The sequence below is a fragment of the Cicer arietinum genome, chromosome 8, assembly GCF_000331145.2.
Source record: "Cicer arietinum cultivar CDC Frontier isolate Library 1 chromosome 8, Cicar.CDCFrontier_v2.0, whole genome shotgun sequence".
NCBI classification, from domain to species: Eukaryota; Viridiplantae; Streptophyta; class Magnoliopsida; order Fabales; family Fabaceae; genus Cicer; species Cicer arietinum.
This window is the reverse complement of record NC_021167.2, coordinates 7156075-7176998: the sequence shown is the minus strand read 5'-3', so window position 1 is coordinate 7176998 and position 20924 is coordinate 7156075. Positions and strand designations below refer to the sequence as shown.

Below are 20924 nucleotides of genomic sequence, written 5' to 3'. Positions count from 1 at the left end.
GAGCGTCATAGATCGGGTTAGAAGTTACGCGTCAGCCTTCAGAGACGCGTTAAGGCATGTTGCGACTGTCCTTCTACCGCGCGACACGTGTCATTTCCATTTATTTGCCGTTAATGTTGGGACCACGAGAAGATATATACAAACACTAATTAAGGTGATTATAATTTTTGGGTAAGTAACTTATTCTATATACAAATATAAATATTATTAAGTTAACTTGCAGTTGTGTGTAATTTATTTACTATTTCAGACAAAAAGTATGTATATTATAAAAATGGACAAATATAAAAAAAATGATAAGATAGTAATAGGTAAAACTTATTTTATTATGTACACATGATAATATGATAATATTTTTTTATATGTTTGGTATACATATTATTATACTATATTTAAATAAAGAATTATTATTGTGAACTAATTAAATATAGAATTTTTTTTATAAAATTTACTTATAATACTTTTAATTTTTAAATATTATAAATTAATAAAAAAATACTAAAAATATTATAAAAAGTAAAAATAGTGAAACAAGACAAATTCTATAATATCATAAAAGAAGTGCGTATTGGTACAATTAATAATTTGAATAATAATCTTTTCTGGTATATTTATGTGAGTATTATTATAGTATTTTAATTAAATTACGAGTTTTTTATATTTATTTATTCAATTTTAACTTTAATAATTAAATATATTATTTTAATAATAAAAATTAAAATTAAAAAAAAATGTCATTTTAAAATATATCTAAATATAAAACTTCAAAATTTGTTGGTATTAAATCTAAAATAAGTCAAACTCATTCATAGATGACATGTTATTCAACTATTATTGATTTAATTTGATAGTATCAAAACATATTAATTTTCAAATATACCATAGAAGTCTTCATGTAACAATTATAATTAAAACAATCAATTTATACTACTAAATAAATAATTTTAATTTAAAAAATAATAATGGGCAACCAAATAATTCTATAATTTTTATAAATAAATTTATTTTATTTTATTAAATAAACTAAATAAATATATGATAGGAGCATATTATATATAAATGGTAAAACTACCCATGTAAAGCAAATTATATTTTTGTAAATTTTTTTAATTATTTTTCATATTTCTATACTTTTGAATTATAAATTATTAGATATCATAAAATGTCTAGTAATAAAATCATAAATATTTTTAAAATTAATTATTAAAATTTTATTTTTAAGTTTAATATCAAAATATTTTATTTTTTATTTATATTTGTTTAATTTTAAATTTTTTTATATTTTATATTAGCAACATAGTAAACTATCGTTTTTATTTTATTCTATTGATTTCCAACTCAATTCATATTTAAGATGACAAATTTAAGTAGAGAGACATAACATGATAGTTTTATGAATTAACTTATCATAACTTATTAGTTTACCAGATACTTAATTCAAGTAGAATACAATAATTTATTTATATCGTTCATTAAACATATTATAAGTGTCTCATTTGCAATATTTACTTGTCTCAAATTCTATGTCTTTTTATTTTATCAATAAAATATAAATTATTTTTTCCCATTAATATAATTTTACGAGTGTAATGTTTATCCACCAGCAATATAAAATAAATTTTACAGTGTCACCCAACTCAGAAAGAATCATCTTGTCGTGTAAGTATATAATATTTTGTCAATAAAATATAAATTATTTTTTTTTGTTAATATAATTTTACGAGTGTAATGTTTATCTACCAACAATATAAAATAAATTTTACAGCATCACCCAACACGAATGAAATATCTTGTCATGTAGGTATATAAAATAATCGTTTTTTAAAAAATAAAATTAATACATACTTCATTTGTATTGGAATTAGTGTCAAATTAATTTACACACACAGTACACGTCATTTTTTTTCTACTTTTATTTACCATATTTGAATTGACCTAACTATTCCAATAACTATTGTTAATATATGTATTTTAGTAAATAAAAAATAAAACTTCGTCATATATTAAATACCAGATAAAGTTGGATCAACAAAATTAAAATATGTGATCTAAAATTTGGACCAAATATTTTAAATTCTATTGACTTATTTTCTGATATATTTAAGACTTTAGAAGTACATTACTCTTTTTGTCTCATAATAATTGTCGCATTTGCAAGAAAAAGTTATTCCAAAATAATTATTGATTTTGGTTTTAAATTCAACTTTAATTTATTGTTATCAATTTTTTTACCCTCTAATTAATAATATACTATCAATCTCAATTTATTATCTCTTCATTTTGCATTTGTGATAATTAAAATCAACTAATAATTTATAAGATAGTTTTGTAAAATTATTCTTCTCTTTCTTTCATTAATCATATTTTCTTAATATATATAAAATAATCTACGACAATTATTAAGAAATATATCTCACACTTTAAAAAAGTTTAAAAGCAGTTAATCTCATTTATTATATTCAAAGTAATAAACAAACCAATTGTATTCTTTAAATTGTCCTTTATAAAAATTTAGTTCATAAAAAAAAGTAATTTGTTAAAAAAACAATAAATGGATATCGTAGAAATAATAATATTAAATATAATAAAATTAATTAATTTTTGTTTATATTTAAGAATACAAAAGTAAATTTTTTATTATATTTATATTTAAGATAGGAGAAAATATAATATATATGTACTTGCGCAAAGGCTATTTGCTACAAATCAATAGTGATCTACTTGCAATGCTGCTACAGAGATCTTGCCCCACAAAAACAAAAAATATGACTGAAAATGTGATAAAGTTTAATGGAGTATCCATAAAAAACAGTTTTTATCCCATAATCTTAGATACGTTTCTTTAAGATTTTTTTTAAAATAATTTTATAGTATTTTATTTTTTTTAATAATATTCTTAAAAATATATTAAAAACAAGTTTTAAATAAAAAATTGATTTAAATAAAATTTTAAAATATAATTTTAGATATTCAACGTATTTCTATTATTTTTTAGATAATAATATTTTAAAAAAGTAATTAAAATATAAAACTATTTTGAAAAGTTCTTTTTAAAATATATTTAAAAAAATGTAATTTTTATCGTGTTAAATTTTTTTAATAATAATTAAAAAAATTAACTCTTTTTTAGTTATTATTTTTTTTACGAGAGTTCAATTTAAGTAAAAATATCTAAAATATTCAAAATATATTCGGTGGTACAAAATACATCTTTTATCATATTAAAAAAATTAAATTTGTTCTATGTTATAGAATATTTGTCCTTGCGTTGAGACTTTTGCTGCCGCAAGTGCCTTTGTAAGTTGAGTGTAAAGAGTTTTCAAACTTTCAATGGTAAAATGACACATTGCTTGTATATGTGAATATCCCACCAAGAACAAATGTTTTTGGTTAATAAAGTGTTGCCTCCTTAGGGTGTTGACACCATTTTTTGCAACCCTCCATGTCTCATATTTCCATAGAATGAATGAATTTGCTTTTCCTGTAAGAAAAATATCTATAAGTTATCTGAAATAATTTTACCATTGTTATATATATCATTAGACAAAATCTGAATAAGTGAATGCAAACAAACCTAAATACTATTTTTTTTAGAGTATACCAACAATAATCAATTTTCTTTATTAAATCAAAATTTATTTTCAACATATATTCAAAATTTTAACTATATATTAATTATATTTTCAGTCAAAAAAACTATATTAATTATATTTTGACCAAATTGCTCCTAATTATTTTAGGAGGGATTTTTTTTTCATGGAGAATAACCCGTGGAATTTAATGAAAAAAATAGCAACCATTAAGTTAAGTGGGATTATTTGACCAGAAAAAAGTTAAGTGGGATTATTATTAAATGAAATAAACAAATTATTCATAGACAATGAAGTCCTATCTTTCTCAACTTTGTTTGATATGGGATATCTGATTCACTCCTTTTTCCATCCATGATTGATATGGGAAATCTGATTCTCATTCTCGTGCATTATACATGTGAGGCTACGAAAATCTAAATGTTAAATGTTGTTTTTGTACAAGAAAATGTTAAATGTTTAATATACGGTGTGAAAAAATCTACTCTCATATCTATATTTAAAACTTAGACAAATAAAAACAAAGAACGAGATAAACAATCGTGAAATTAACTCTGTACGGGATTAACCAAAACCTATAAAATTTAAATATTTGTCATGTAAATTTATCCAATCATACCTACATATTAATATATTAATTTTGTAAAATATTTCGCCGTCTGATTATTCTATATTTAATTAATAAATTCTACACATATTATGAATTGATTTTGTCCGTATTCCGCAATGCTTTTTAAGTCAATTTTAGAACTGAATTTTGTTATTTTTAGTGAACCGAAGTTTGAACACAAAATTTGTTTTAACAATAAGTCAATAACTAAAATATGTACTTCTTATAAAAATTATGTCAAATGAAAATACACACGTAAATAAATTGCTACTAATTGATTTATCTATTTTTCTTTATAGAAATGGATAGTTCCCTATCTACTCTTTCCACATTGTGACATTCATGATGCTTGAACTCAACCCTTCAACAAAGAATAATTTTTGTATAGTAACAAGAATTTAGACACATATTATAAAAGTTAATTTCACGATTGTTAATCTTTGTCTTCGATAGGCTCACCTAATCTAACCACACAACAATCCACATCCTCTGTATTATATATAAGACAGTTGATGAGGGGGAGTACGTCTTAATGTCTTTGCCGAAATATTTATTTCTGGTTGAATATTAATCTTTAATCTAAAAAATGTCAAACTAATTGTCTCTTTCTGTTAGTATGTAATTCGGCATTCTTGGAATATTGTATGTACCAAGAAATATAAAGAACAACAATTGCATCAACGTTAAAAATAAAAATTCTAGAGGATTCAGCTATAAACCAAAGCATACAACTATTAACATATAAAACATTTAGACAAAAGTGCAGTTTTATTGTAATCTAAAGACTAAAACAGGTATCCTTATGCCAAGAGAAACTTAAAAGGAAAGCTGATATATTTGATGTTAAATTGGTAAATGATGAAACCATTCACTCCAGAAGAGCTAAATGGGAATCAGCAGAACCTCAAAGTAGCCTCAAGCTCCTTTTCATCAGCACAATTGTATCCCAGCAAATAAGCTCGTGCTGTTAAAATTGAACAGAGGCGTGTTATTGAGATGTAACTGATTTAACAAAAAAATAAATGATTGAGAGCCGAAGAGATGAGTTTACCAAAACGGCCAGATCCCATAAATGGTTCTGCCTCATCCGTTGCAGCAGCTTGCTGCTGCTCCTGAAATTTCAAAGGAATAAGAAACCATCAAGAAGGAAAGCTATATATAAAAGTTTTTTTGGAGCAGCAATATATAAAAGATGTGATGAACTTAATTTTGATAACTCACCTTGTTGATTATAATAGATGCATATCTCACAATATTAAGATTATAATAGATGATGTGTATTGACGTAAGTCGCAAAACAATTTAAACCAACGCAAAAAATTACAATATAAGACATTTAGACTTACAGCATCTGGCTCCATTTCAGATGGCGACAGTAACCTATCAAAACAGTGCCCCGATATTGTACAGACCAAAAGCTCGTTGGTGGGATCCATAACTACTTCTTTACATGTTTCATCACAAACTAGAAAGGAAAATAAGCTCAAATAATTTATTAAAAAGAACACGTTATAAGCTCTACTCAGACCAGACAAAAGGAATTAAAATTTAATGTTGAAAAACGTTATCTAATTAAAGCATAAAAACATTGCCATAGATGATGTTTCTCACCATGAACGTGTCCAGTCTTCTCACAAAGAAATACATCTCCAATTTGGTAGTATGAGCATGTCTCCCCAGAACAAGCATGGTCAGTCACAACTGCATCACTGAGTCCCCTGCTGCTTTTCCATGAAGAGACTTGATCAGATAATGATTTGTCAAGAATTATCCTATCATCCTTCAACTTCACATGCAGAAAATAGGGATAAAATGACAAATGGTTAAGAGGTGTTTATTTTCATAGTGTGGTGAAGTATTTCAGATCAAAAGAGATCATAATACATATTGAGATACTGACTACAACATGATAGCCCAAATCCACATTGCAGTATTGCACTAGGAATCTAGGAGCAAAAACAAGTAAGCATGTCATATTTTTAGATTGCTGGAAAGATCTGAATTCTCAATATATAAATATACAGTTCAAGACTCCAGTGGTTTCTCGATTACCTGTGAAGGATGAGGTGCTTGACTTCTCTTAGCTGCTTGCATTTGTATATAGTACTCCTTAAACTCATTTTGACAGCTTCTGACAAGTTCAATCATGTCCTCTTCATCACGCTGCATATTATGGGACAAGTGATAAGATTCACTCAAGTTAAGAAAACAAGGTATGAGTTTGAACAGCTCCAGTTCAGTTTTGAAGAGAATAATGATGAAATGGGATTGACATCCATAGTTAAGCATGTATTTCGACCAATACCATCAAATTTCTCAACCACCAATCACCAATCGATCAATGCTTACATAAAAAAGAACAATGAAGGATCCAAAAGAGAATAGAAATGCAAAAATGTGCAGGTACGGTGGTACCTGAATGTATAGCTTTTTCCAAGGGCAGTCCCTTATCTTCCTCGTTGGGGGAAGAAGACCCCATCGCATACAATACCTGAACACATTTAGCCATGGAAATAAGGACAAACATGGTTCACACATTTCTAAAACAAAAAATCTAACTAAATAAGAAAATATAAATAAAATGATTTAATTAGGTAGAGGAGAACCCACTCCTCATAGCCAAGCTGATAAGAGGCAAAAACTTCCACTTTAAACGGGACAGGCACTCCTGCGTCAACTAGAGCTTCAACACTAGCTAATTGACACAGATCCAAATTCCCAAAATCAAACTATCCTATGCTGCTGAATATCAAACAATCATCAACAAAACTTGAAAAGTTAAGACATAACAAAATGCACTTACAGGCGACGCCACAATGCTTCATCAGATGCCACATAACTTAGAAACCTACAGACCAAGTTACAAGAAATAAGGTCCTGCACCCATAGAAAAAATTATAATCAGTCAACTCAAATACCAAACCAATCACAAGACATAAAAAACCATCTACATAGAAAGCCACAATTAAAAGAAAACTATCTTTCTATTTTTTAATTAAAAAGTAAAATTCACAAAACCAGTGCAAAGAGGTAACCTCAGACGACAAAAATTTAAGGATATGATGAAAAAGTTCTGGTGGCACTTTGCTGAAAAATCCAGTCTCAATCCTTCTCGGCACAACGACATTATTGACCCCAAGATTCTTAGTCTCAGATGATGAGCCAGAGCTCTGTTTGGTACCCTGCTTATTACTCTCAGCCTCATCGATGCGTTTTCTCTTTGCTTTAGGTTCCTCCACATTTTCCTCTTCCTACAATAACAGTAACGTAAATTATGCATATCAAGCTATATTTTCAAATAAACCTAAGATAAAAACGAATATTTTCTTTATGGATCCCAAATCGAAACCCTAATCTATAATCCAACAACAACATATTATGAATTCCGAAATAAACGTCAAAATTTGAAAATAAATCGTGATACCTTGTCAGAGACCTCAGAGAGGACTTCTGATTCCAGAAATTGAGCTAGATTTTCGTCTTCGTCGTCTGAAAAGGTCATGGTGTCATAGAAATGCTAGGAATGGAGAGGATGATTGAAATTGTGGAAAGGAGATCGAACGGGAACAGGAACAGGAGTAAGGAGACGTTGTAGAATGCTCCGGTGGCCGGAATTTGAAGGACGGTTGTAGAATCGAACGAAACTGCAAGAGAGGATAGGTGGTGGTGATGAGTCGGTGCAAAGTGGAACGAACGGCTGGATTTCGACGGGTCGACCCGACCCGTTGTATGGAGCGAATGTACTGCCCAGTTGTCCTATTCTCAAGGTCACGAACGAGGGCTTTCTCGATGCTAGTATTGACAAAAATGTCTCTTTTAATTTTTTATTTACCGAAAAATTTGACAATTTTTTTTAAGTCGTCAAAAACCACTCTTTCATATTTTTTTAATACGTGAAAATAAGAAATTATTCTTGTTTAGTCCCAATAATTTATACACTCTATTTGAGTACATAAACATAAAAAAAAGTAATAATTAAATAATATATAGTTGTAAAATAATTAAACAAATATATGTATATATATATTATTTATTTAAATAATATATTTAAATTCTTGTATCCATGTACGAATTACTTGAAATTAAGATATATATTATGACTATAAAAAGATTTTTTTAACGAAAAGTGTAAAATAATTTTATATAAATATATTATAACTTCACCCTTCTTTAATATAAGAAAATATGACAAAATTAATAATTTTTATTAAATATTAATATAAAATTATTTTATATTAATAATATATATTTATTAAATTCTTTTTATATTGATATTGAGATGAGAGCTCAATGATATTGCACCGTCAATATAAAATAGTTTAATGACATCAAATAAAAATTTTAAATTATGCCACAACACCACTATGAAACACAATTTAAATAGAAGCATCAAATACTTAATTTCTATTAGACGTGATAATAAAAATAATTTATATTAATAATATTTTTTTTTCTCTTAAAGATAACTTATATGATTTAACTTTTATACACCAGAAATAATTTTAACATGCATGAGATAATATTTTGTCACATAATTTAATAAGTGTGACGCATTAGGTACTTCATGGGGAATGGATTCTAAGTTGAAAAAGATAATGTTTAACGCATTGACCGTATACTAATTTTTATTTATTTTAAATATACTTTATTTTTTAAAAGATATTAAACTAAAAGTTGAGATTAAAACCACGACAGAATTCATTCTTGTACTTCATATGGTTACGTATATAAAAAGGAAAAACAAATACTTTCGCATTATTTTAAAAAATAATTAATATCGTTTAATATTTTTTAAAGTAATTGCATTTTCTATATTATTTGTCACGACAACTTATTCATAAGACTAAAATGCTAATTAATTAAATGGTATCATAGAAATATTAACATTAAATATGATATAATTAATTCACTTTGTGTTATATTTTAGACAACAATTTTTTTACTCATAAACACATGTTTCATGAATCCTTCTTCCACCTCTTTTTCATTGTTTCAAATTCATGGGGTTCAATTCTCTATGATAATGGTTTTTATTATTTTTATTGTAAAATACAGTAGTTTGTTTGATAAGTAAATATTTGAATGTTTTTATTTTTATTGTAAATATAGTAGTTTGTTTGACAAGTAAATATTTGGATTCGAACTAGATACTTTTAATATATCTAAAAATTAGAATTACCACTACACCAAAATCAAATATATGAGATTAATTTAAAAAAATTATATATAATCTATTTTATGTTGGCCTCTCAATAAAACTTGTCAAGATCCCCCGCTCTTAATGTATGATATTTTTTACTAAAGTTTGACGGCTCTCAAGTGTTGTGATAGATAAGATAGCAATGAGCGTCTTTTCTTTGTGATTTATAAACACATTGTCACGTTTATTTATGACTTTTCAACAGGTATGGTGGCTTCGACATACTAGTTGAACCTACCATTTTTACTTCTCCATCCTGATAATATTCATCATATAAGGATAATTTTTATTAGTAGGAGTTTTGACTAACACATCTTCCAAACTTTTGTTTGAACTATATCATAATAGTGTTTTGTACCAATTGATTGGTCTTAAAGTTGACCTCATAGGTTTTGCATGATTTTGTACGCCACTCAAGTGCAAATCCCCATTATCCTCTCTAGTTTTATTATTGATTTCTTCTATTTTGATTGCATGAACTATATTTTTAATAATCTCATTCAAATTCGAATGAGAAATACTACTGGGAGCTAGAAGATAACTTTCATGACACCATGTTGGTCCTTGTAGATCTGATGAAACAAAACTATCTTCGAGGCGAATTTCAAACACCTCACAATCTAATAGCATTAATTAAGTATTGACGTTTGCATTTCTCAAATCTTTCATTGCAACACACAAAACAATGACCCATTCTAAATTGATTGGAGAAAGCCTTACATTGGCTGATTAAAGTTTAACAGTGACAACACTTACAAGAGGAACATAGAAGCGTTAGGTTAGGGGTGGTGTTCTATGTAACTCAAAAGTGATGTGGAATAAGGGCTATTGTAATACCACAAGTTAACTGTCTACAATATAACTTGAACATTAACATAATTCGACAAAAGAGATTATTAATACAAATCTTGACACAAGTCATGTAAATGTATTAATACACATACTAATCCTTTAAAGAAGTAGCAAAAATATGGAGTACATAACACGTACATGACTCAAAATAATTCCCTATAAATTTTAAGCAGACTATAACATAAACTGATATGCTTCATTTCTCCAACTCTTGATCTAAGTTTTTTTACTTGTAAAACATTTAAATAACGTGGAATGAGATTACATCTTAGTGAGTCTCAAAGAATGAAGCCAAATCAATTAACATTCTAATTCAAATATATTTTTATCTTATGAGTTTATCTTCTATGTATAGTTTTGACTCTTTTTAAGTATTTAAGTAATTAGACGTGAGTAATCTAATGACTTAAACTCTACCTAACAAACATGTCATAAAGACACTAGAAATTACTACCAATTATTATGCTAATAAATAAAAACATAAAAAATTACTACCAATTATTTATGTTAAAGAGGGATGTTACAACTATAATAAGAAGATTTAAGCTTGTGACATTCTTTAGACTCAAGTGTGATACATGTACTTTGTAGTACAGTTAGTTTAGGGAGAACAATTTTCACATCTCATTGTGGATAATGACTCAAAAATCTTTAGAAATATGGTGACAAATAATTGCAAGTTTAGTGCAAATGTTATCATCTTAGCGCAACAATTTGCAAACTTTTGAATCATAATTAAAAGATCTAAATTCTCGGCACTTAGAAAAAGCAACCGTTTTGTTGACTAATTCGTTAATTTTAACTTTTTTAGGAACTCGCCACCTTACTTTAAGAATTATTTTTAACAAAATTTTTTAAATTTACTTATTTAAAAATATAATTATTTTTAATTGAACTTTCACCCTTTTCTAAATAAAAAAAATTAATTCGTGATGAATAAAAAAAGTTAATTCGTAATTGATGACAAACTTTTCATGATTTCCAGCAAATTTCACCATAATAATTATTAGATTTCACAAAAGATAGGACATGTGTAAATTCTTGTTTTTGATTAACCACTCCTAATATATTATTATTATTATTATTTTCTTTTTTATTTATATTTTGCTCTTATTTTATTATTATATTATTATCCGACTCTGGAATTGGGGTTAGAAATCTGTCCCAAAAAAAAGTTTGGGGTCGGAAAGTGGAGGAAGTTGGGTGGGATCAGCAGCAACACATCACAAATAAATAGAATAAAATCAATTCGGAGAAGTGAAGCAAAGAATCGAATAGAAACAATGAATCATATGTTCATATCAGGGAGAAGAAGCATGTCGACGGTATCCAAAGCCGTCGCCGAAATAGTCGGTGTCGGCAAAACCAAGACTCGCAAAGCTACCAGTGAGCTCTGCACCTTCATGGGCATCCCTCATCATTGTCGTTCCGAAATAGCCTTAATCATTTCCAAGTTCATCAAACTCTACAATTTCCGGGTTCCAATTCTACACTTTTTCCTTTTGATTTATCAACACACACCAACTGTTTGATCAATGTTCTCACTCACAAAACATGCCGATTTTTTTTTATTTAGTTAGACTATACCCTTAATTTAGTTGTTCAAGTATATAATTTCATCTCTAAAGTAGTCGTTAAATGTATGAAGATTCATTTTTAATCCCTGTCAGGGACCAGCGAGATGAATTTTCATAAACATTAGGATTAACAAATTGGTTTTTCATATAGTGTAGAATGAAGTAGGATGGATAATGATTAGTCACATGTTTGTATTGACTTATTTGAACTTATTTTATGACATAAACATTTGTGAGACTGTTTGGAAGAGCTTATGAAAACAGATTGTGACATGTCTGAAAGTTGTTTTCAACTTATTTCCATAATCTCTTCAGACTAACTTATGAAAACAGTTATAGCTTATGCAAAAACAATTTTACTTTATTTTTTGTTATAGAAATAACTTTTACATAAACACTTATTTGATAAATGATTATGCTATAAGTGTTTAGTTAAGCTATTTATCCAAACAATGCCAACAGTGAGGGTTTACTCTTTTATTACCTTTACTTATTAGACGATGTATGTGGTGCTGTGCAGAGTCCTGGTATTAAGAAAGATAAGCTCTGGGAGCAGAATTTGCAAACGCTGTTGCGTGGCAGAAACAGTGTTGGTTTTCCCGAGATTGCAAAGATTCTGTCTCCTGAATTCAGCCAGGGTGCGATTAATATCAAGGATACTAGTATGGATTCGGTCACGGATAACACAAAGGCGAAAGGCCCACAGAAGAAAGGGAAAAAGTCAAAGAAATAGGAATTGGAGCATGTGGTTGGGTTTCTTTTTTTCTTCCTAGGTAGGATCCAAGTCAGATTTTTGAAACTTCCTGTTTTACTTAATCTTTAATTCTGCATGCTAGTTTCATGAAAGGTTTCCAATGACAAAACTCGAGTTTGAGTATTGAAACTAGTTTGGCTATTGCCTTGTGGTCCAATGACAAAACTATTTATTTTCTGTGTTATTTCCTGTTTACTTCGTCGTTACTTTTCTACTTGTTTGTTTCATTGAACTAAATCACAACTGTTATAAAAATTTCACAATGCTTATTAAGTTTTGGTGGACACAAGTTTCTTCAAGAGGGGCTCTGGGGAAACCCTGTATTATAGTATGAATAGAAGGAAGGAATTCGCTGGTACTTTTCTTTTGACCGCTCCACTGTTTTTATTGAAGTTCACATAGCACCGGATACAAGTTTATTGAAGTCACTCAGTTCAATTGGGTTCTGAGTGACTGAATTTGCAAATGTTAATTCCATTTATGAATTTTTCCACCTTGTCTACTCTAAATTTACATGGTATAATTACTGTTGGAAGTTATCAGGATAAATATCTGATCCTACAAATCCTACTTGAGTGACGTTATGCTTGTTTGGTGTAGCCTAGTCACTCCCTTGCTATCAATCAATTCATTGCTGATCTTTTGGTTTTGGAAGGAACAGAATAGCCACAATCAGTATTGTCCACTTCACAAAACTCCTTAAATTTTAAGTGATTCTGGAGGGGTGGAACAAAAGTAAATGTAATGGAAAGAAAAAAAGGGCGTAACACTAGAAGCAAGGAGAGCAAAAGTAATATGATTAAAAGAAATAAAACTGCAAAAAGTTACAAGTACGATTGTTGTCTCTTAGGCATAGTGATAGGTTCCTGGACATAGAAATTATTCCTTGTCGCTTCAAAGTGGTACCTGCACTGCACATAGATATGTATACGTCCAAATTATTCACTGCCTGCTGTTCTAACAGCTGCAGGTATTGAGCATTCATCTTGTACAACCCATTATCACTCACTATCTTATTAAAGCTTTCCAGTGTCATTATTAATGTTCCGTTAGATGAAATTGAATTCGTGCATTTGCTCTGTTTAAAGGCTTTTATCCTTACAAAATCATATGCTGCTGTCATGATTGTTACTAGATTAGGAAGTTGAAATGCTGCATGCTTTGGCTTTGGTCCGAGCTCTCCTGTGTACTTTCAATTTTGGTTTGCTTGTAGCTAGACTGTCTTTGTATGAGGAAGCAAGTTTTATTATTATGTACTCCCTCTGTCCTAAACTATAAACAAACTTTGGTTAAAGAAAGTTGAATACATCAACTTTTTATGATCAATTTATATTTTATTTTTATTTTATGATGGAGGCAGTATTAACAAATAATACCAGCTAGGTTTTTCTATTAAGCACCATATTTGTGCTTCATTCGGTTAAAAACAAAATGTAGTCATTGTTGTTTCTTGCAATTAGATGCCCCGTGTCGCAGAGATGGGTTTGCTCGGTGGCCCTTCATTGGAATTATATATAAAGGGAAAATTGAGGGTCAACGAGTAGATAGGTATTTTACACAGTAAAAAATATCAGTCAATGGTTTTTCACATCTTCCATAGAAAACAGGTACAACAAATAGTAGCAAACTATTTGCATTGTATTTCATTTGACGTAGTTTTGTAAAAAGTGCATATTTTAGTTATTGATTGACTTATTGTTCAAACAAATTTTGTGTTCAAACATTGGTTCAACTAAAAATAACAAAGGGCAGTTTTAACATTGAATAAAAAATTTATTTTCAATTGTACATCAAATTTATTTCAGAGTAATATCATCCAAACATAATTAAGTTCACTTCAATTTACATATAATCAAATTAATTTTAACAAATCAATTTTATTTTTATAATTGTCTTATTTTTTGACAAATAAAATTATGTTGGTTAAAAGATCACGAAAACTCTAGTTAAATCTCTCAAGAGTACATTTTGAAAGAAGATTTTTTTTATCAAATAGAAAAAACAAACAAGCAACAAGCTAACAACTAAGTCTAATGATCTCTAAGACATCACCAAAAATAGAAGAAGAAATAAAAGAGGATAACAGATCCAAATGTTGGAAGAATTTTTCAAAGAAACACAAAATTTACCCCGCCAATTTGACACCTTATTCCCCTCTCTCAAGATATGAGGATACACAACAAACCATAAATGAGAAATGTTATTTTTAATAAACAAGAGGTGAAAATTAAATTCATACATACATTTATTTTTAACACTATAGTAACATATTGCTGAGAAATGTTAGAAATTTTTGGCAGCATTTTCTTCCAAAAAACAAACCAAAGAACAGACAATACAAACCAAAACTCTCTTGTGAGACGAATAAGCGGGAAACCAAGGAGGGGAAAATCAATCTTAATTGAAAGAGTAATTTACAAAATTGGAATTATATAACTATAGGCATTGGGTTTATGGTGCCATACAAGCCCTACAAGCACGGTACGCTTCAATCCAATAAGATACCGCCACGTGGATCGTAATTGCAATAACTAAACGTTCCGAAGCGAACATCGAAGTTCAACAAACGGGAAGAGAACCCAATACCAAAAACCTGAACTCTCTCTCTCTAGGGTTTTAGTATTTGAAAACGAAAAGCATTTTCTCAGAGCGATCATGGCATCAGCTAGGGTTTTCGGAGCATTTGCCGGAAGAGTGCTCATGGCGGCTGCTGCGAAGGGAGCGGCGAAGAAGGCTACTGCGTCAGTCGGAGCTGCTTCCACGAAGGTCGTGAAGAAAACGGTTGCGAGCAAGAGTAACGTAGGCATACAGAAGGTGGTTCCGGTCTCTTCTGAACTCGGAAATTTCCTCGGTTCTCCTGAAGTTTCCAGAACCGACGCTGTTAAAAGAGTTTGGGAATACATCAAGCTGCAAAATCTTCAGGTTTTATTTTCATTTCTACTCAATGCTGCTATTTCTCTCTGCGATCTTTATTTTTTAACTTCATTTCTCGTTTGAAATTAATTTTCGCATTGAGCGAAAATCCTTGTCTTGTCTACTATATACGGATTGATTTTGTGATGGATATTTGATTAGGTAATTGTTTGTTGTAATCACAGTGGTGTGTTTTTGCTGATTATTGCGTAATACAATGCGGTTTGGTGCTAGGTTAGGTTTAACTTCTTGAATGGATGAATGTATTTGTGCTCTGTACAGTATTGCGTCAATAAAGTTGATTATTTGTTTTCAAATTTATCTATCTGTAACCTGTTTCATGTACTTTTTGAAATAAGAAATGCAAATCACTTCATTGCGTCACTAGAGTTTATTTGTTTAAAATAGAAAAGCATTTTTGGCATTGGAGTATGGTATGAATTATGTAATGTAATGTAATGATAGTTTGAAATGGGAGAGTTGATGTGATGGTTAGAGTTGCTGTTGTATGACGTGGAGGTCACAGGTTTTGTATTAGATACATAGCAGACTCAACCCTTTCCAAGCCCTTGCAATGGTGGGATGGATATGAATTTAAAAGGTTGAAAATGGTTATGATTTTCTTATCAGGTTTCTGGTGTGCCTCTTAAATGATATCCTTAGGTTTTAGATGTTTGTTTCTTTAGTTCCTTTGCTAGCTGCTGATGACTATTGTAATTATTGTTGGATTTTATTCTACTGTTCATGATACTGGCATTTCAATCCTCTGTGGTTTGTTTCCATCTTATTATTATCTTTATTATATTGTGTGCGTTTTCTGTCAACTAATTGTGTGAACTTTCATGATATATTGCTTCACAGTTGCAAGATAGTTTGTGTTGGATTATGGAACTGCTTCCATTGTCTGCTATTTTTTGTCATCTTTTGGTGTTGGCTGTCTACAAAATTGCTTAACAGAGATGTTGTTTTGCAGAATCCTAGTAACAAGAAAGAGATCTTTTGCGATGAAAAGCTGAAGACCATTTTCGATGGGAAAGACAAAGTAGTGTTCACTGAGATTGCAAGATTGCTGGCCAACCATTTCGTGAAGTCATCCTGAAATTCAGCTCAGGTGGATTCTTAACAATGGTAACATGCTCTAGTACATTAAGTAGGTCTTTTCATTGTCAACTACATATTTTGTGATCAACCGGTGAAGAAACTTGGGAATTTGTAATATCTGACCATTACTTGGGTTTTGAAAGTGGTGTTATTTTGTCGCACTATCTTATCTATATCTTTCTTATATATTTCCAAGCCTTATGCGTCCACTACTTCCTTTGGATCTCAGATTTTGTAACAACACACGAAATCATTTTTTTAAAGATAATACAGGGCATAAATGAATATGAATATCATTATGCGTGTGTCAAGTGTGCACTGTTATGTAACTTTTTTGTTTAATATTACAATTATCCTCATTAAATAATAAAACAAACTTCGTGTTGACATCATTCAATAGTTTTTGGTGGAGAAAAGGAACAAACGAGAAATCACACGGAAAATGAGGCAATATCTGAAAATAACAAACTCCAAAAAATCTGGAATTATATAAAAAACCTACAACTATTAACAAGCGACATTCCAAACTTTGATAGAGCACCTACGACTTGATTTGATTTGCCTCCCTATAAACACGAGTCTACGAAGAAGATCCACCTTGTTGCACAAAACTTTAAATTCTAAAAAATAAAGGAGAGCAATTTGATGAAATGATTGGAAATGCAACCATCTCGCAAGATTCAAACAGCCATAGATGAATTTAACTCATCTTCAATTTGATGACAACCTCTACGCCAGGCTATAGCAATTACCTTATAAATAGCACATGGCTCAGCTTCAACCACGATGCAGTAACCCAAATCAGCTGCAAAGGAGATACAATTAATCCTTTTATCATTCAACACAACCGCGCCATCACAATTCAATTTAAACTCGTTAGGAGTTGGAGGATACTACCTAATTGAAAAGTGAGATGGATTCTTTATTTGAGAGCACTCAATTTGACCAACGAGCAACAAACTATGCATCATATTTGACCTATTTTCGGAATTTCACAAGCTAGTTTCCAAGCTGCACAAAACTTGTCATTAAAATATTAGCTTGTTGGGGACCAAAATATTAGGTATATGGCGAGAAGTTCCTGATCTGTGTGGTTGAGCAGGCTATTTATACATGTGGGTATGTAGAAACATGATCTATGATTGTTTATGTATATTGCATTACGTACTTCAATTTTATAACTAAATTAAAAATTTGCTTATAAACTATGTTCGTTTCTCTTTAAAATGCTTGTCATAAAGTTCAGTTGGTCTTGGCCTTTGGTTTGCATTTCAAACATGGACTACGCATGTTTTTCTATTTTTAGCTCACATGATACAAATAACCGTTTTCAAAAACTAGGAATAAATATGTTAGTCCACATGGAATCTTTGATATGTTTTTATTTGTTTCAAAGTGGTCCTCTAATAATTTTTTATTTAAATTTCGTTGTTTTGTTTTACTATCTCTATATACTTTTTTTTTTCATTTTAGTTCATGTAATTTTTTCGCCTCATTTTAGTTCATGTAATTTTTTCGCCTCTTGAATTTCTAATATGTAAAGATCAATTAAATATAAGCTAAATAATATGATGGCAAAAAAAAAAAAAAAAGAAATACCACAAGAATTATTTTAAATAAAATATTTATGAACTGCATAAAAAATAATACATTATAGAATCAAAAATAAATTAGAGCCTAAAATCTAATATATTTTAGCTTTGGTTGGTTTTGTATTATTATGTCTGAAGTGACTTGATTTTCAATTTTTATTAATTAACGATTTTAAATTTAATGTGTTTGAATTATCTTATATTAGATTAATGATTCACTCAGTTTACCCTTAAGACCCCACAACTGTGAATTGATTATGATATAATTTATCATCTCTTCTAAGATAAAAATAAATGATTCATTCAATTTTTAAGAATTCAATAGTGGTATTATTCTGTTACATGATCATAATTTCGTGTATATACACCAATAAAACACACTTCAATACAGATGTTAGTGTGGCAGAGCGAGAGTGTTCTCCCGCTCCTAGTTCATGCCCCTTAAAATGTCCTCCGTCCCACACTTCAATAGAGATGTTAATGTGGCAGAGCGAGAGTGTTCTCCCTCTCCTAGTTCACGCCCCTTAAAATGTCCTCCGTCCCACTCCAATCACCATTCTCCATTATTCGTAGATTTTCTGAATTTCAATCTATTTTTTGTGTGCGCAAATGATATGAATAAGAGTAATATGGTGTGTTATTTTGTTTTAAATTATGTTGTGGTGATATTAGCAGAGATAAAGAGAAATGTTATTTAAACACATCTTTAAACACATATACCGTATACGTATACAAGCATAAAGACGTATACATACTTAGGGACATTTTAGTCATTTTAGTGATTTTTAATCTATTCCTCATAAACCCTTTTTTTTCTCATTCTATCTTCTCTCCCTTCTCCATCTTCTTTGTTTCTCCATCTTCTTTGTTTCTCCATCTTGTTCTCCATCATTCCATCTTCTTCTCTTCTTCTCCATATTGTTTTCTTCGTTTATGTATCTTTGTCGTTGTCGATTGCATCCGATATTTCTGTCGTTCGCTGGTTTGATGCATTCGATTCTGCCGATCTTCTGCCGTTTTCTTCGTTTGCTCCATATTCGATCTGTGCACTTGGTTTTGCTTGTTGTATTTTCATTGTAAGTTTACTTTTCCATATCATTAGGGTTTTTCGTTATTGATTTAGGGTTTCTATTTTTGCTTCTCCGTTTGGGATTTTTTATTTTTAGGGTTTCTATTTTTGGCTTCTTTGTTTCTATTTTTAGTTATTGATTTAGGGTTTCTATTTTAGCTTATTCGTTTAGGATTTTTTGATTTTTAGGATTTCTATTTTTGACTTTTTCGTTTCTATTTTTGTCTTTCTCGTTTCAAAAACATTATTATTATTATTATACCTTCAAGGTAAATTGCTAGTTTTTGAATGTTGGAAGCAACCAAGTTATGAAGTTCTTGACTTGGCCAAACAACACTTTATATGCCGAAACAGTAATCAAACAGAATGTTAATATGAATGTTGACTTGATATTGAAGTATATTTTTCTTTATCATTTCAATTTAGAAAAATTTAGTATCATAAATGAGGTATTTTACTAAAATGTTAATATTTTGGTATTTTTATGCAGTTTTGATGCTTTAAGACATGGCACTGACAAAAGAAAAAATGTAAGGAATTTATAAATTAGTTATATTTGTATTGTTGCAATTTATTTATCAATATTAACCATATATTCATACTTTTCAGATACGTGCAAGACATGCATGTTTACCAAATTTGTTGCATGAAATCAACCTTCATTTGTCAAATGCAAATCGAACTCAAATTATGACAACTCCATTCAAATGGGTTTTAGATATGCCAAAAAGTTTACAAATTTCTGGTGCTTTATTGTCGGAGTAGGCTAGTAGGTGGGATGGACGTAGTGGGAGATTTAAGATTAGAGGTATGATAGTTAATTTTACTCCAAGTGACGTATGTTTAGCTATAGGACTACTAATAGTAGGTGAGTCTTTGAAAGAATATGAAAATGAGGAATGTGATACATTGATGTTGTTTAGAGGAAAAGAAGTAACATGTGAAATGATTGGTGTGTTGCTTCACATGTATCGTATGCATAAAGTCAATTTTTGTAGACTTTATATACTCCTCGCCTTTGGCGAGTTCTATTTTCCCCAATCAGGAAATCGAGTAAATACTCGTTATATTAAAATACTTGATGATCTAGAGTCTCTGCATAGCTACAATTGGGGTGTTGCAGTGTATAATGTTTTAGTTGAAAGTTTAAGTAGGATTGAAATTGTGTTGAAAGAGGGGAAGGTAGATTCACAAACACACATAACAGGTTGTGCATCTGTCCTACAGGTATATATTTAATATCGTTTTATGTCACCATCTTTTATCTTGTGTTGTCTTTAAATTAAAATACATCTATTAAGTCATTAATATTTGTTTTAGATATGGGCGTTCAACCACTTGTCATTGGGTGAACCATCTGTTCCCAAGTTTAGTTTCCCGAGATTTTTGAATTGGCCAATCTTACAGTGTCAGAAGAAAACAATATTAAAAGCATTTCAAAATAACATGGTAAGCATTTATATTATTTAATTGTATAAATTATTTAATAATAATGTGTGTGTTTCAATTATTTTTCGCTTTGCAAGATAATTGAAGAGTTAACTGCCACAAATGAAGAACTTGAATTTGACATGGTAAATGAAGCATTGCATAAACAAGAAAATCAAACTGTACGTTATGTTGATTATCAACGATTGGTGGCGGAGAATAGGCAGTCCCAAGAGAA

General features: G+C 29.6%; 4 protein-coding genes and 1 long non-coding RNA gene across 5 annotated transcripts in view; 2 read left to right on the top strand and 3 right to left on the bottom strand.

Annotated features, from left to right (window-relative positions):
* LOC101489696 (uncharacterized) overlaps window positions 1–67 on the bottom strand; it is a 2280-nt gene extending 2213 nt beyond the window's left edge. The window contains exon 1 of the mRNA XM_004512269.2: window positions 1–67. This exon is cut by the window's left edge and continues 158 nt beyond it. The gene's annotated coding sequence lies outside the window, so the exon portion shown is untranslated.
* Window positions 68–4857: 4790 nt separating this feature from the next.
* Window positions 4858–7960, bottom strand: LOC101489371 (F-box protein SKIP31). The gene is made up of 9 exons (XM_004512268.4): window positions 7625–7960; window positions 7236–7451; window positions 7004–7077; window positions 6616–6691; window positions 6253–6363; window positions 5812–5986; window positions 5547–5665; window positions 5252–5312; window positions 4858–5164 (listed from the first exon to the last, which is right to left on the bottom strand). Exons 1-9 carry the CDS (start codon window positions 7700–7702, stop codon window positions 5094–5096), a joined length of 981 nt encoding a protein of 326 aa, XP_004512325.1. The 5' UTR covers window positions 7703–7960; the 3' UTR covers window positions 4858–5093.
* Window positions 7961–11393: 3433 nt separating this feature from the next.
* Window positions 11394–12767, top strand: LOC101489043 (uncharacterized). The gene is made up of 2 exons (XM_004512267.4): window positions 11394–11730; window positions 12350–12767. The coding sequence occupies exons 1-2, from the start codon at window positions 11536–11538 to the stop codon at window positions 12560–12562; spliced, it is 408 nt and encodes a 135-aa protein (XP_004512324.1). The 5' UTR covers window positions 11394–11535; the 3' UTR covers window positions 12563–12767.
* Window positions 12768–15047: 2280 nt separating this feature from the next.
* On the top strand, window positions 15048–16785 carry LOC101488707 (upstream activation factor subunit UAF30). Its single transcript, XM_004512266.4, has 2 exons — window positions 15048–15505; window positions 16470–16785. Exons 1-2 carry the CDS (start codon window positions 15239–15241, stop codon window positions 16593–16595), a joined length of 393 nt encoding a protein of 130 aa, XP_004512323.1. The 5' UTR covers window positions 15048–15238; the 3' UTR covers window positions 16596–16785.
* A 195-nt stretch (window positions 16786–16980) lies between these two features.
* On the bottom strand, window positions 16981–17746 carry LOC140919037 (uncharacterized). The gene is made up of 2 exons (XR_012161621.1): window positions 17495–17746; window positions 16981–17402 (listed from the first exon to the last, which is right to left on the bottom strand). It is a non-coding gene; the product is annotated as an uncharacterized lncRNA (long non-coding RNA).
* Window positions 17747–20924: the final 3178 nt, after the last annotated feature.